Source organism: Armigeres subalbatus, chromosome 2 (assembly GCF_024139115.2).
Source record: "Armigeres subalbatus isolate Guangzhou_Male chromosome 2, GZ_Asu_2, whole genome shotgun sequence".
In the NCBI taxonomy this organism is placed as follows: Eukaryota; Metazoa; Arthropoda; class Insecta; order Diptera; family Culicidae; genus Armigeres; species Armigeres subalbatus.
Genome location: NC_085140.1, coordinates 144,608,972 through 144,626,890, shown reverse-complemented (window position 1 = coordinate 144,626,890; position 17,919 = coordinate 144,608,972). Strand labels below are relative to the sequence as shown.

Here is a 17,919-nt window from a genome sequence, read left to right as displayed (position 1 = left end):
TTCATAAAGTACTGACTCATGCAGGTGAAATAATTATCCACTTACTTGCACCTTTAGATGCACTGGCTGAAGAAGAAGCAGATAGTCAGCATAAAAAGTAGAAGAACTTTAGAACTAATAATGCAAGAAAACGATCAAGAGAGGCAAACTAGCATGACGTTTTTCTTCGTGCCTTACATTAATCAGATCCATTTTTAAGTTCAATTTGGATAACAAAGAGACGTCAAAAAAGCTTCATCAACCTATCCTGATGAAGTGCGCAATTTTATGATTTTTGAAAATTCAAAAAGTTATTTATCCTCTGCTACTTGAGATGATGTCATGGATGTCGTTGATGAAATTGAAGAAAATTTTGTTAAAGACATAGACCTTGATAGAGAAGAAGAAGAATGATGATGTATATAACTTGTTGAAAATAAACCAAAAGTTTTGAAAAAATATGCTGTTGTTTAAATTAGGAAATCTGGTATTCGGAACAAAGGATGCGGATATATAAGCCTATATAGTTTTTTAAATAACCTACACGTAAATGTCATAGAACATTGAATTGTTCCAGAAGCAGTGAGTGCTATTTTTGAATATCTCTTCCTTGTGGACTTCCTTAAACCACGATATGATTTATGTATGTTTTGTTATTTTTTCCTTTTTATGAAGCGTTTTGTTACTTTTTTCCACAAAAGAAAGACAAAAAATATTTATTTTATATATTTATTATACAAAAGTCTACAAGTAGGATAGAGGGGAGGGGGCATGCTGGCCTTAAATTGCTTATTTAGTTTGTGGACAACCCCCTTTCTGCTCCTTATAAATAAAAATATTCTTTAACAGTTGATTAGTGCATGAATCAATTAAATACATTCAAACTAGATACAATTTAAGGACATCGCGATTAAGAATCCTAAGTCTTCACCATGCATTTATCTATAATGAGCACAATAAATATGAAAATTAGACACGTATGGATTCAATCACACCACTAATAAAATTGAGTTTAATTGTTCGCACATTGAGTGATGTTGACAACATGACGAAACGTAGAATGAAGACATAAAATCCCGTTTTTGATCCCAAAAGATTGAAAGCCAATATCCCAAACCAAACGTCGCCATCTTAGGCGAATCAATTAAAAAGGTTGTTATTTTTAGATGAATAATAATTGAAAACCGCAGCATATAGGACTATAGGAGAAATATTTCCATTTTCACCTTACTGCATCAAATTCATCTCGCCTCGAAAAAAGGAGCGAATTCTGCTCTCTGCTGAAAGCAAATCATGAAACAAGATAAACGCAATGGCGTCACATTGTTTTTGATATAAAAAACATGGGTGTTTTGAGATGAGGACATTTTTCATCATTTTTGCAAGTTCGTTCCCCACAAATATTTGCATTTTGTTATCCGTTTTATTTGCTAATTGTTCGTCCATATTATCTACAAAATGAACAGGAAAGAATATTATTATGAAAAAGGAAGACATGTCCTCTTTTAGGATACCCTAGCTAAATGTTTTGTTAAATCAATTGAATCAATAAAAATCGCGAATGACACCTAGTTGAACAACCTCAATAGTTATTAATTCGCGAACGGGTTGACCGATTTGCAAGATTTTTTTCTAATCGATTAGTGTTGGGATCCGCAAGGTTTGTATCTACAAAAAGTTGGTGAATTTAACGGGGAAATGCAAAAAATCATTTGAATACAATTTTGGTTCAGCTGTTGAGGAAAACAAAACAAACGCGTGGAAATTGATCTAGCGTGCGGTGCTGCAAATAGTTCATTGTGACATTTGCAGCACCCGGGCAAAGCTGGGTTTCTTTGGCTAGTTGATAATAATAATTATTCCTTCACGTGAATTGCGTCGGACTTAGCGTTTAGTCCGGCAGACACCTACGGATCAGCAAAAACGAGCCAAAGAAAGTTTACCAGAACGTTTACCACTGCAGCAGCGAAGAAGATTCCGAGCCCCTCTACTGCATCAACAGACGTAAGTAAGAAGCTATCGTCAAATGCCCCCAAGCTTTCCAAGGAAAACGCACGTTTAAGTTAGCATAAACGAACTGCAGTTAGTTAAAAGACCTGCAATGGCGGACATAAAAAAACTTTCAATGAATAACTAAAGAAATGCTGATAAATTACTAAGTTGAAAAGCAGGCCAAGTTCTAGTTGGAATGTAGTGCTATGGAAGAAGAAGCTTGCGATGCACTTACGAGATTGACTGATTCACCGAAACCAAGTGCTAAACTGTTAGCAAGTTTTTAATAGTAAATATTATAATACATAGATATTGTAACACACTAGAGTCGATTTTTACGCGGAAGATATGGGCCGCGTAAATTAAAACAACGTAAAAAACCGCGTAAATCCCAAAGTACGTCTGAAGGAATGCGGAAATCCAGAAACTCGCGTGAATCAAAAATAGCATAAAAACGATTCCTGTAAAAATAACCGCGTAACAAACGACTTCAGTGTACATTGCGTATGAAGCGTTGACTCTTCCTTGATCGAATGGTCCAAGAAAATTGAAAATCCATCGAGAAACGGCTGAGATATTAACGTTCAAAGTCTATCATATTTTCGTGACGATTTTCAATTTTTTGCAATCGTAAAGTGTACCCCAATATAGAAAAGACAGACGTAGTTCTACGTCAAAAAATTGGTAAAAAACATGGTGGTGCTATTTTTATTTCGCTCAGTGTATTTGATGGCTTTTAGGCGACATTTTGAATATAACTATATTTCGGGTTTTCCTGATAAACATCCCCGAAATGTCACCTAGAATAGCAGCTTTAATCATTTATATACGTTTGTTGAATCTCCGCATTTAAGAAAACAAGATTGTTTTATTTATTACTAGCAGACCCGACAAACTTCGTTTCGCCTTAAATTGATTTATTCTCTGATTAGTTCTCGAGTTTTGCGTTGCGTTGTAACGGAGTATTTCGTAGATTGCATACTGATAGTTGTCATGTATATTCTTTATCTTGCTTACCCCAATTGCTTATGGATTTCCATTTGGGATTCAATGGAAATCCAATTGGGGGTCCAAAATGATAAAACATGAAAGCTATCATTGCCGGCCACGCCCATCTTCTCCGTTACTAGGAAAGGGTAGGAAATGATGATATGACATCTACTTAACGAGAGGCCAGCGACTCACCGGCGCCCTCATAGATGTCAAGGAATTGGATGGTGGGTAGGGTATGTGGTTTAGGAGTATCATTATAAGCAAATGATAGAAAATTTGTGGAAATACGTTGGGAGTGACTTTGCTAAGAAATTTATGTCACTCCATTATCCTTGCCGATGATTTTCCTCGGATGGGGCGAAGGTATTAGCCTTGCCCTGGCTAATAGCCTAGGTTTAAGCGCCTTTGCTCGCTCTCTGAAACGAAAAAAGAGCAAAAAGAAATTAAATTCCCCTTCCCCCCTGATATGATAATGATTTTGATCAACTGTGAAAGTAACCGTATAATATGTCCCATAAACATGAATTTTAACTGACTCTGGTTCAGGAAGATTTTCTTTTCTTGTTTTTATTATGATAAATATTCTTAGAACTGTTATCTCGGCCAACGGATGATGTTTAAGGCCCGGTCATACCAAATTGAGATTGAATGGAGTAGAAACCCATTGGATATTATTTCCCAAAAGTTTACTAAAGACTTGATCTACCAGAATTCTATGCAAACACGTTGCGAAAATGTCACATTATCTTTTGTGGATATACTAATTTAGCATTAAGATGTACCTATCTATTTTTATTTATCAGTAATCTGCAATTCTTAATTTTCACTAGGTTGCGTGACCAACATGTACCCATCATTTTGAACGTGTAACTTCAATTTGCCAGCAACACATTTGGAACATATTTTAAGGATTGTTACCGAAACAGTTATGCAAACGTACGCTGCCACCATGACGATGAACGATTAAATGAATTTTCAAAAGGCAAAAAGCAAGAGAAGTATAAGTTAATTATATCATAGTTTTTGTATAAATATATTAAGATCAATAATGTAGGCAAGTAAAAATAATAGTATGATAAGAGTAAGTGTGTGCAATGCAAATACTATCTGTATTGAACGATTGACTATTTGAACAAAACAGAAAAATATAAAAGCTGCAAATTTTAAATGTTACAAATCACATGTTCTAGATCTCGGCACAGTAGCGGTTAAGTAACACAGAGTTCCTATCAAATAAATAACGGAATAAAAAAAAAAATCACCTGTTCCACATGGTAAGAAGAAAATCTTATAAATTGAAACATTATTTAGTTCTGTGCATCAGTCATTTTACCCGGATTATATAATAAATATTTTAAAAATCCTCTAACATGTAATAAGTGCGCTGCATATAGGGGGAATGTTCCGATCTCCATCTCACTGTACATATATCCATCTCATCGTTAAACGAAGAAATACGGCACCAAATTCGTCGCTTCTTTTTGTCAACATGCGTGCTCACTGCTGAAAAAAATCACAAAAATAATAAACAAACCAAATTCCTTTCCATTGCTTTGTTTTTGATGGGATGGAAATAGGAGCTATGAGATGAAGTGGCGAACCGTTCCCCTACATGTCAGGAGTTCTTTGTTTACAAGGTAAATCTAAAAAAATGCAATTTCCGCAGCGATATTTTAGACATTTTTTTGCATGGTTTGAGTTACTAATCATTATTATTTGCGTGTATAGGCTTTCCGTTCCCTACCAAGTGAAACTAGGGTATGGTGTATAAGGTGGAAAAAGGAACATCCTCACCAATTTTCTGCTGATTCATTCCGACAGTTTCAAGGTCTCAAAAACCAGCTCCTAATGGGAAGAAATCAAACTCATACACTACACTGTACCATATTTAAATTTGTAAAGCTGCACACCACACGCCAGAACAAAACCGCGGAAAACTGAGCCAACTCTCACGCACTCCGCGGAAGCTATCTCTTCGTAATTCTAGTCGGAAAAATGTTGGGGGCATAGCACTAGTCAAACTGGAAAATCATCGAAAGCGCGAAAAATATGCTGTCAAAAAAATTGAACGCAACCGACCACACGCGCAAGGCATACTTCGATTCTCCTCTGATTAGTTCTCGAGTTTTGCAGAAATTTAAGGTTTATTTGTATGGGAGCCCCTCTTTCCAGAAGAGGGAGGGGTTTCAAACCATCACAGAAACATATCTTCCTTCGAAAACATTATGAAGACTGAATTTGCTATACAACTTGTGAACATATTTTAATCCAAAACTTATATCTCATTTCAAAATTTCTGGAAGGAATTGTAAACAAGTCCTGCAGAAAAATTACGATGTTTACGTAAATTTTTTAAACATCTCCGCTGTATCGTATTTATTCAAACCATTTGACAATGATGATAAACCTAATTTTCTAAGAACATGTGTACAATGTTCTATTAATCGAAAATCCATATTCTTGTTAACGTTTGAAAGTATATTTCGTCCGTAAACAAGAATACGGATGAAATTTAGAAAAAAAATTCTTTACCGAACCTAAACCTCATATGAATATCATGTGTAACTGTGTATCAAATTTCCATCGTCACAACTCTTTGATGCATCATGAGGATTGTGGAAGACAAATTGCATTTTTTGTTGAATACAAGATTATTGTTGAAAACGAAGGTGTTTTTCACCTTTTATAACGGCTTTGGAAATGTTGCAATATTTGAAATAAAAGAGGAGGAATACCAAATATATCTGTTTGAACAAATTGGAGAACGTCAAAGGAATCGAAAATTTTCCCGGTGGTTATTGAATTTCCCGCATATTTCCCGACATTTTCCCGGTGATTTTCATTTCCCGGTTTTTTCCCGGTTCTCCCGGTTTTCCCGGTTCGCTGGTCACCATGCTTGCAAGCAAAACCGTTGGATTGCCAATCCGGAGATGGCGATTTCGATTCTCGGTCCGATCTAGACACTCTGGGCATACTGTATCCATCGTACTTTCCATGCAAGATACATACTCATGCAATGACTGGCATAGAAAAGCTTTCAATTAATTACTAAGGAAATGCTAATAGGTTGGAAAGCAGGCCAAGAAAAGGAAAAGGTTTTCACTGAGATCTTAGCTACAAGATATTTACAAAATATTTCAGTTCTGCATCCCGTATCAACAATATCAACAAGAGCTGGAGTACCAAAAAAACAAATCTTACAATTATGGTATAAAATCTTGGCATATGCAACTCCTCTAGATTTTAATACAATAAATGTAAGCATTTTATACAGATAACTCAGAATTGTAAGATTTCAATATTGTCAGTTTCGCTGGTAACAAAACGCGCCGATCACTTTTTAAGTACCTTTAAAATCGTCGCCAATATCATTATTTTCAATCTGTGGTAGTTCAAAGCCAAATTATGAAAATATGCATGGAAAATAGTACTAAATTTTGGGAAATAATGTGTTTATTGAAATCAAACAATTTTGTTCACAGTTGATCTGACAGATTTCGGCGACGATTTGCTTTGCGACGATTTCAAATCGTCGCGGCCGATAAGGTGGGAAATTGATAATACAATGGTTGTATTAAAATCTTCCGAAATTGATAATTATGGAAAAATACCCCGTGTAATACTGACAACAATTCGGAAGAAGAAATTACAAAACAATTTTCGAAATTATTTTATTATAGATATTTATTTATGTTTCAGAATACCATCAAAATGTTTTAAAACCCAATAACAGCGTGTATCTATAAATTCATATCATTTACATCTAAATTAAGAAGAATAAAATCACGGCTCAGTACATGGTGACAAACGCATTAAAACCGATCGCAAGTCAGACAAACGGAGGGAATAAGTTATTTACATTTCACGCCATTTAATAAAATTAATTCAATATGTGTTGCCACCGTCACCATCCCAGTATTTACTCAAACGACAAACCAGTTGAGCGAACGAATCACGCAATCCCACCTTCAAAGCGATCGCCTCCCCGAATTGGTATGGGTACCGCCGAACATTGGTGTTGGTATCAGGGGAGGAGCTTAGCCAATCTCCCAGTGTTGGTGGTGATCAAACTGGTTGGCCCAGCTGCCACTACAAAGGGGAAAGAAAATGAAGAAAACTGCTGCCGTAGGGCGTCTTGATGTCCTCGGTATGGTACGACGAGGCGGATTCCGTCGCCCTCCACCGGCACCGCACATTTTTCATGACAGAGTGCACACACAAAAGAAAACCCAAGAAAAGGATGGGCCGAGCGCATTGAGCACTGCGATGCGAACGGGTGGACCGAAGAAAAGAGAGAAAGGTCGATTGGAACAGGTTTAGGGCCGCGAAGCGATGGCGAGACTGTGTGAGTGAGTCTATGGCGAGGCAGCGTGCGGCACAGACGAACGAAAGAAGACGAGCAGCCGAAGAAGTTAGCACTCGAATGTTTGTTTTATACGAAACCAGTTGTCGAGCGAACTTGGAAGTGGGTGGACGTGTGAACTGTAGACGCGGTGATCGTTAAATTGATTTTTTGTTGCTCCACAAGCAGATTGAGAGAGTAATTTGAGCAGTTGAAACGTTTGACGTGACGTGAGAAAGAGTGGTGGTAAAGTATTCTGAAGGTGAAGAAAAGTGTACAACGGCTAGACAAGCTCGGAACGAGTGGATGAAGTTTTTCTGACGAGGTGTTTGGAGCTGGTTCGTGTAGAGTTCAGCGAAAATAACATTGCGTGACTTGTAAAGTGAAGCCCAAATAGTGTCAGTATTGAATGGGAAAGTGGTTAGTGTTGGCTTCGCATTAGGATTACACCATTGAACCTGTGTGTTATTTCGAATTTAAACAAGTGATTAGAGTGCAAGGAGGAGAAGGAGAGAAATCAAAAACTCAGTAATCATGACAGAACTAATGGATTTAAGAATGCATCATCATTTGGCACTGCAGACGGAGATCTATCGGCAGCGGATGCTACAGGGCTTACCAGGTAAGCTTATACCTTTTAGGTGTTCATGGGACGAATCTTTTTGAATTTAAGTTCAAGAAATTAGGAAATTTGGAAAATGACGTTATCAATCTTCGTCACCTATTAATGCTGGCTTCTGTCCCGTAACGGATGGAAATTAGCAGCTACCAATTAAAATTCCTCTCCTGAGTCTTGCCGGAATGGCAATCACCATATTTGCCGGCGGAGGGAAGCTTGTAGTTCGAACCGCATTGCTGGCGTGCTTTGATAATGTATTAATTGGAAACTCGTTCACGAGCAAAAGAAAAGAGCAAACTGCTATAGAGACCCTAAAGGCAGACATCGATTGCCCATAGTTCATGGAACCTGTAATTAGTCTTAGTTTCGTGGAAATCTAGAACCGCTGGTAGTGGAGTGCACATCCAGATTTGGATTGTGCCGAGCTTCATTGAGCGAACGTCACCGTTAAACACTGTAATTAGTGCGGTCAAAGCATGCCGAGCTGAAACAGTTCATGGATGGTTGAGTAACTCAATGAATCGATCAATTCAGGTTGGTGCGCGGTTTCCGTGAGTGGAAGTCAAGTACCGTTACCGAGCCTCGGAATGGTGGAGCAGAAGTAGTTATTAACTAGCTTCTTGTTAACAATGTGGGAGGATTATCTTAGTAATTCGTGGATAGCAATAACAAAAGCATCCGTTAGGATTCCCAACTCAAGAGTTATGAGAGTTCAAAGACTACAGCTACGATGTTAATGCGATAATCATAAATCATTTCCACGAAAGTAGTTTTCGCATTTTCTGTTTTGAGTCACTACACCTTACGTTTACTTTTTCATTTACGTTTCGTGGAGAGTGGAGCGTGCCGCTATAAGATAATTTGGACCACCCAGAGTAAACAACGAAAAAAAAAATAATGCCGACGGCTCGTTTTTCGGATGTTGGAAGCTTTAAAACTTGATTGATGATGCAACAACAAGCGAAGCAAATCAATTTTTAACATAGAATTAGAAGTTGATGCCTTCACAGTTCGGACATAAGAATAGTTTAAGTAAACACCACATTAAACTGTGAAATGAGGATGGTGACTGCCGGAATTCTCCCAAGGTGTTAATTATTCCATACATTCAACTAATTGTCTATGTTTTCTCCAAATTCCACAGATCCCTATCCGACGATGCTGCCTGTGCCACCGCCAAGGCCTCTGATGTTGCCACCTCGCTTCCCATTGCCTTCGGAAGTTGATATCAAGCTGCAGAACAAAGAACTGTGGAGTCAGTTCCATCGTATCGGAACCGAGATGATCATTACTAAGAGTGGAAGGTATGTATCTACGTTGTTTGTCACCTTGATCCAGATATCTGGACCACGAGTGCGAAGCAAACCGAATTTCACACAGCTTTTAACACTTGACCAACCTTGGCGCCAACATTTACGATCCCGACCGTCGGGGACCAATCGATCGAGGCTGTGTTTGCTCAGGTTCTCGGGAAGCAACCACTTCAAAAGTCTTTCCCGGCTGACTTCTGTAGTCGCCACCGCCGTCGTCGCCGCTGCTGTAGAAATCATAACTCTCGGCACTGTTAAGGTTTCCCTTGCCCTGTTTTATTAGGTGCCTTTTTGTTTTAGCACAATCATAAATTGCTGCTGCTTCCTAGTGAGCGAAGGCGTCTTCTTCGTACAATCCTATGAAGCCAAAAGCAGACGGACAGAAACAGATCGTACGGGGTTGTGCGTTCGTTTGGCGCCAATTATGTTTACGGTCGTTTTGCACTTTGTTTTTCTCTCGTTTCTATTCTTTCTGCTTTCTTCTTTTCGAGAACCTGGAGTTGTAGAAAGAAGAGCTCTCGTAAAAAAACTTGAAGACCACTTTTTCCGCATGTGGGCCAAATTTATGACGCATTTCGATTTATTTGCCTCGGGCTGTCTGGCGTCTATGCTAGTTTTTCCATGTCTACAACATTTTGTGAATCCAGACTCAATTTCAACATCAAGTGTTTATTTCGTCTTTGGATGAACAACGTTTGCGGCATTAGAAATCCTTGGTTCGATATAGTTTAATCAGTTCGGATCACATCGGAGTGTAGGAAGCTTCGACACCAATTTCCAGGAATCTCACCTTCATCCATACAACGCTCTATGACTAGTTTCAAACAACGACAAATCTACAAGAGATAGAAGACACAGGAGAAGAAGCGAGAAGTCATTATCTCAGCGGGTGCTCTTGTACCGATGTTGAAGCGAACAAGCCGAGCCCGAAACGAAGTGTTTATTGTCTGCGACACAGCGGGTGGGCGGTGCGTATTTGGCGCCAAAGCTCGATCAGCTCAAGTCGCAAGGGCCAATTTACACGATCTGATTTATCAATCAACTATCTCGCTAACAGTCCCACGGAACTCATCCGAGGATAATTAGCTTTAGAAAATCTTCCCAAGACCCATCCGTTCGTTGGTGTAAACTGGTCCAGAACGGCGATCCATTCAGGCAGGGATATTCAAATTTTTACGATCACTCACAAATCATAAAAATGCACAAAAGTTTGAATCAACGTCGACCGCGTGTTCCCCTTGCACGGAGCCCGGCAATAAAGCACCCCGTTTTGGTCTGAGTCAGACGAAAACAGAACAGGGAAACGAATGAATAATTTGATATCAAATAAAATTTAATTAGGCAAAACACCCGGTAAAGCGGGCAGCTCGACGCGGTAACCGAGCGTGAAATCATTGGCAAAGAAATGTTAATATGGTCCCCTCTTCCCGGTAACTTTTGGAGGTTCCAAGGTCGGAACGTGTTAAAAGTGACCCGCATTTTCACGGCTTCACGCGTCGTATCACAAACCAATACTCAAACGTTTTTCTTTCCCTTCTTTTCAACAATAGACGTATGTTTCCTTCTATGCGCCTGTCGATCAACGGTCTCGAAGCGGATGAAAACTACTGCGTACTGATTGAGATGATTCCCATCAGCGATTGCCGCTTTAAATTCAGTGGATCCCAGTGGGTACCGGCCGGTGGCGCTGAACCACAGAGCCCCCAACGGATGTATCTACACCCTGATAGCCCTGCTCTCGGCTCTCATTGGACATCGCAACCCGTTGTTTTCAATAAAGTCAAGTTGACCAACAACACACTGGATAGTAATGGACATGTAAGTATGACTTTCTTAAAACAAATGTAAATGATAACAATTATTAACTTCAGTTTTTGGCTGTTAGGCCGAACGAATTAACTTCTTGGTAATCTTTACTCACTTCCATCTTTCTGTTTTTCCAGATTGTTCTTACCAGCATGCATAAGTACCAGCCCCGCATTCACATCATTAAAACGTCGGATCCTTCGCAGATCCCATGGTCACCACAGTCGGCCTTCACTTTCCCGGAGACCGAATTCGTCGCCGTTACTGCTTATCAGGTACGCATCGTTTCTTTTAATATTATTTATTTTTTCCCTTCCAAACCGTCATCTTCTGGTCCACCAACCAAAACCCTTTTAATCACCGTCCGATCATGATGCTACAACATTTAGCGACCCCTGCGAGCCATTAGAGAGCAAGATCTTACGCGGTAGAGGCGGCACTAATGCTTTGATTCGATTTCCAAAATCAAAACCTGTCGATCTTGAGCAAATCCCGTGCACGCTTCAACGACTTCATTTGAGGATCGACTTGCATTCCCCCGTCTCTCCACCTACATTCCATCGCAAACGAAACTCGAAATCCCAACCGCCGCCACTACCGATAAGCATCTTCAGCTCACTCTCTTATACACACGTCGGGTCCTTTTCCCCCTCCTTGCCCTTGCCCTCATCCACTAAACCTGCTTGCTCAAAATTAATCGCATTGTTTTTCATCTCTCTCTATCGTACTTGTTTACAGAACGATCGTATCACCAAGCTGAAAATCGACCACAACCCCTTCGCGAAGGGTTTCCGAGAAACCGGTCAGTCTCGCTGCAAGCGAAAAGCCGGCCTCATGAACACATCACGCTCGGCCGAAGACTCCGAAGAATCCGGAGGCGAGTGTGGACCCGAACCGAAACGCCAACGAACCGACAGTGCCTCACTGGACGACAGTGACATTTCCGTGAGTGATAGCTCCAGCAGTGGTACAAGCTCCCCGGTTAACGTCGACGATCTGCACCATCGGGTTCCCTGTGCACCGCACGAAGACTTCCTCCGGACGGCGCATCCCTACCAACAGATGCTGAACCCTGCCATGGCCGCAGCCGCTGGCTGGATGGACCTCATGCTACCGTACTTCCAGCAGCCTCACCATTCCCATCCCCAAGCCAGTCATCCTCTACAGCATTTCAAACGCGATTTCAACTCCCTGCCAACCCTACCAGTGTCTCACAAATCCCTTGAGCGATCCGTCGAAGCCACCAGCAAGAAACTCGGCTTCAGCATATCCGCTATCCTCGGGTATGATCGGTAAGCCCGCCGACTTCTCTCTGTCTCTCGCTCGTAAAAGGTGCTAATCACTCCGCCGCACCCAAGCGCGAACCACGAGGGAATCTGGGGAGCCCAATTGATGAGACTGTGTACGCGCCAAGGAAGTCGCAAGAAAGCAAATCACAAAACTCAAAGCAAGATGAAAGAAAAACGGGTGTAAATTAGTTCCTCACACATTCACACCTGGATGCGATCGAGCATACGCGTCTTACAACGCACCATCGCCATCTCCGTCGATCGAGTGCTGTAGTTCTCTGGGAATAAATGCATTCAAATCCCTCCGGACGGAACTGGTCCTAAGAGCTTCGGCGATGGCTGAGCAAACAGCGCGGACCGACGGTTCATGATTCTTCGTCCGGCACCCGAACGGGGAGATGCAACGTGAAAGAATAATTCCATTTATGAGTGGCCAAAGCCAAGAATCGGTGCCATTGTAGCGCTTGTCGTCTGACTGGAGCGCAGCCAGCAGCGCCGGGAAGGTGATGAATGTGTATTTTTAGTTTAGCTATCTCTCTCTGTTCATTCTCCGTACGAGCTCTGCTTTTCAGTTCGTTTTTGTATGTTTATGTAGCGTGTGCAATTATGAGCGAGGACAAACAAAACTTGGAAAGATGCTAGAAGATTAGAAAGATTTCTCAAAAGTGTGCAAGATGAATAACGTTTAGGTTCTTTTTTTTAGATTTGCTGAAGAAAACCATAATTGTTAATTATTTGTAGGGACGAGATGGAAAGCCGAAAGTCAAGAGAGTACTGCTTATTGTAGGTAGATGCATTTGTAGATATTTTTTAGTTGAATAAGCATAGAGTGCGATTTTTAGGGAAGAAATAGGTTCTCCGACATAATCTCATTTAGCTTTATCGTAGCAGAAAATCACCTCAAAGAAAACTGTGCGATTTTGTAAATTATTGTTTATTATATGTAAGCGCCGAAGACAAAGAGACTGTAATTGAAAATAAATAAGTAAGAATTATATAAACTTTTATCTAATAATTTCAAATGTGAAATGCAAAAGAGAAAGTCCGAATGACAAGTACATATATCTTACACTGGGGTTCACTTTTAACGTGAATCGTTTTTTATGGGGCAGGTTTTTTATGATGGTTTTCGGTGGTCTAGTGGCTACCGCTTCTGCCTTATAAGCAAGAGGTCGTGGGTTCAATTCCAGACTCGCCCCTTTCCTACTTTGTAGAAATTACGTGTAAAGTTAAGTAAATCGTAAAAAACTAAATTATTGATTTGATGGGCAATTTGCATGGGCGGTTCATAACGCGCATTCTCGCCTACTATGCAGGAGCAGGACAACGTCTGCCGGGCCAACTAGTTGAATAATATTTTCAGAACATGTACATGTCTTTCTGTTATATTTTTATTATTCACATCATATAATAGGAGAAACTGGACACACATGATCTCCACTCTTTTATTTATTTATTTTTTTTGGGAATTTTCTCGATGTAACATGCGAGCGCAAGCTTTTTCGTGTTGGACGCAGAACAACCGCGCGGTTATCGAAATGTCCGATTCTGCAGTGCTGGTGAGATACAACTATAAGAAAATGAAACAATCAGTTTTTTTGTGCTTTGTATTGGACATAAAATGATCGCGCGATTATCTTAATGTCCGGTTCTGTTGTGCGGGTGGGTAAATTAATAAGAAAGTGAAACAATCAGTGCAGGTTTGTTCGTTTTTTGTAGGACGTAGAATGATCGCAAATCGCGTCCTAGTTTTTTCATTAAGCAGAACGATCAGCCGGTCATCAAAATTGTATTCTGCTTTGTACGGTAAGCAGAACGATCGGCCGGTCACCGAAATTTTGTTCTGCGCAGTGCGGGTAAGTAAATTAATTAGAAAGTTAAAATTTAGATTGCCTCCAGACATGTTTTCTTCAGGAAGCAGAATGATCGGCCGGTCATCGAAATTTTGTTCTGCTTTGTGCGGCCTTAAATTAAAATTATTAGTTTTGTTTTTATCGATCAAACTACAACCTATACACGGCATACCGTTTACCTGCCACACTCCCTACCCCATATATCCAACATCCCAGTGATTTCTCGTGGAAGTGCAGATGACTCGTCGGCTTCTATCAAAGCGAGAATCATGTCAACATTCTCCTACCCATTCCTCAATTGACCTGCTTTCGGATACGGCTGGCGCTGGTATTGCTTATTTTTGGGTCACCAGTTCTTACACATTGAAGATAATGTTAGTCCCAAACTTCATCTGCTGGTTCTCTGTGTAATTACAGCTGACCTGGCAATAACGGAGTAGCAACCGTGGGCGGTCAATCATGCTCATGCTCAGTATAAGTTTTTTAACTTTATTTATGTGATTTTTTATGAAGTATAAGTTTATCACACATTTTTTGACAAAACGCGCAGCATCACCATTGAAGTACAGTTTCTATGCGGAACGTATCCCCCACGTAAAAAAACGACTTCAGTGTATTTGCGATATGCTTCTACACGGTCTCTCTCCCTCCCTCTTCCCGTTGTTGTCATAAAATGAAAAGCAAAACCACTCAACAAGGACAGTAAAGTGTGGGAACCCAACGTCAACAACGTTAATGTTTACAGAATTTGAGTAAAATTCATTCAACTTTTGGTTAGTTTCTATTCAAAATAAGGTATATTTTACTTATTCTTAAGTGAATTTTATTTAATTTATAGAAAATTTACTTAATTTCGTATTCCCACGCTAAACCCCAGATTTGAGTAAAAAGTACCTAATATTAGGTACTTTTTTCTATCCGTGTAGGATATACCATTTAAAATATTTGCTCTATCGATTATTTTTCTTATTTAAGTCAATTTTCCCCAAAAGTTGACCGTTTGGCTGAAATTTTGTCCAGAGCATCAGGGCATCAAATAGAATAAAAGGGCGGCCCATCAAAAAAATGAAAAATGTTTTTCCCATACTAATTTGAACCACCCTACATAAGGCGGAAGACTTTGGTTTGAAAAATGTATTGGAGGTAACCACTTTCCTTCGATGGGACTCGAACCCACGACCCTCAGTCACGACCCAAATCAAAATCTTCCATATAATGAACATTCAGAGCGGACTCGATTATCCGGAATGTTGAACAAAATTTCACTCCGCAATCACACATTTTTTTCCCTTGTCATAAGATGAGTTTGTACAATCCCATTTAATTTCACCATACCTACGCATAGTATAAACAGTGTAAGCTGCGATCATCTTCTTCAAGTCGAGTCAAATAAATACAAGACACTGCAGACAACCTTACTGTTGAAGTCGGAATACGTATTTGTCAAGATACAATTAAGTAGTGAAATTAAATGGGATTGTATACAAACTCGTCTTATGACAAGTGAAGACATTCCACTAAAAAGCTCAACATAATTTTCTTAACCAATTTTGTTGTTGTTGAAAATTTAACTTTTGTTCAAATAATCTTTATTCCAGTAAAATAGAAGGTTAGAAAAAATCCCGTTGGTTGGTGCATGGGTTATGACGGTTGTGATCACCGTTAGAGGTGTCCGCAAATCGTCGGCGACGGCGTTTGTCATAATTTTGGTCGGCGGCATATCGGCGTCAACCATTTTTTCAAAATGATCCAAATTTATTATTTGAGTCATGGGTTGTTAGTAGAATACTTGACAATGATCTAAACATTGTTTTGAGTCATTTTATTCTGGTGGATCTTACCTTTACAGTCAATACAAGTTGAGCATGTTGTCGATTTTTAATTCTGGTAAATCTTGTAACATTTATCTTACTGTTCATTATGTTGGCCACAACGTATACATCGCCCAAACCTATTATATTTGGCACCATTACAAAATGTGGCCCTAAAACTAATAAAGCATAAAATTAATAAAGCTTAAATGTTCGTAAATTATTTTTGATTGCGCAGATAGTACTCGATCTTTATTATGTATAAAATTATTATTGTAGTATCTTCTTGCTGTCTTCATTGTAAAATTCAAAAGGGTACCCATCGGTACTAATCAATGAAATTCACACAGAAGCTTCATTTTTTTTTGTCAGGAATCCAATCCTGAAGAAATCAGGTTCCGCCACCCTTCGCCCGCTCAGTTATTTCGGTTTTACTGACGGTGGTCCTTTCGGTCTTGCCAATCAATTTTGACAAGTGCTGCAACGACAATTTGTTTTAACTTCTCTTTCTACTTCTCATTTGTCCCAATGCAATGGTGTGACATCAGCTTAAAATTGTCTAGGGGTCGTACACTTACTATTTATTTATTATTTATTATTTATTATTTATTACTTATTCAGACTAAGGCCGAAGTGGTCTGAGCGGTATATAAGAGTCTTCTCCATTCGGCTCGGTCCATGGCAGTCAACGGAGGGTCCGCAAGTCATCTTCCACCTGATCGATCCACCTTGCCCGCTGCGCATCTCGCCTTCTTGTGCCCGTCGGATCGTTGTCGAGAACCATTTTCACCGGGTTGTTGTCCGACATTCTGGCTACGTGCCCGGCCCACGCAGTCGTCCGATTTTCGCGGTGTGAACGATGGATGGTTCTCCCAACAGCTGATGCAACTCGTGGTTCATTCTCCTCCTCCATGTACCGTCCACCATCTGCACCCCACCATAGATGGTACGCAACACTTTCCTTTCGAAAACTCCGAGTGCGCGTTGGTCCTCCAGGGGTCGTACACTTATTACATGAGCATTTTTTTCTAGGGTTTTCGACTCCCCTCCATCATGTAAGATTAGATTTCTTTCAAACAAATGAGTTTTTTTATTATTTACATGGTGCATAAGAAAACGATATAAGCCAAACCCCCTTCCCCCATAAGTGCTTACATAAAATGTGTACGCCCCCTAGCACAATTTGTTCTTATCTCACGCATACTTTTATTGAGGAAATCACACGGGATCATTTGTTCTTATAGGCTCCTGCGCTCTGAGATTTGAAAATATTGATAATGAAAGTAGGATAAACTATCAAGTCATGTTATGTCTAGTTGCAATGTATAACTTCGGGAGAGGATTTCATTGTATCCCTTACTTCCAAACTTACTCTGTTAAAATATCATGAGTTTTTCACATGAATCATAATATCAAGTAACAACTTTCGCTTCTACACCTTTATTTCGGTTAAGAACGAAACAAAACCTATTCCATATGTTTACAATTTCTAACAATAGAATAAATTTTTCCTTAGCACTGCGGTGAGGTGGCTGAAATCGGTATTTATATACCTGTGGAAATGCTCATAGAACTCTACATTGGCGGCGACAGCCATTGATATTTGATGGGGCACCACTTGGTGCAAGCACGTTGTTTTAGAGAACAATAGCGTGCTTGCGACGACTGGTGCCCCACTTCTCGCTCCGATAGTTGTACTTTAGCTTACGGATCGTTGATGCCGAGAAGAGGAACCATCTATTCAATGAAAAATCACAATATGAGGCCTGCTAGACCACTTTATTCACTTCTAACATTTATGACCGTCTTTTTTTGGGATTGGTCCCACTGTGCGGCGGCGTGATGATTTTTTCTATTCCGTTTGTTACCTAAAGATTTTTTCAAAATATTTTTAAGACAATAACGGGAGAATTTTTTTTTCGCCG

At 39.8% G+C, this 17,919-nt stretch overlaps 1 protein-coding gene across 1 annotated transcript; it reads left to right on the top strand.

Annotated features, from left to right (window-relative positions):
* Positions 1–7,376: 7,376 nt before the first annotated feature.
* LOC134210941 (T-box-containing protein TBX6L-like) lies at positions 7,377–13,331 on the top strand. The gene is made up of 5 exons (XM_062687389.1): positions 7,377–7,928; positions 9,070–9,229; positions 10,786–11,053; positions 11,179–11,316; positions 11,780–13,331. The coding sequence occupies exons 1-5, from the start codon at positions 7,841–7,843 to the stop codon at positions 12,335–12,337; spliced, it is 1,212 nt and encodes a 403-aa protein (XP_062543373.1). The 5' UTR covers positions 7,377–7,840; the 3' UTR covers positions 12,338–13,331.
* The last annotated feature ends 4,588 nt before the right edge of the window (positions 13,332–17,919 follow it).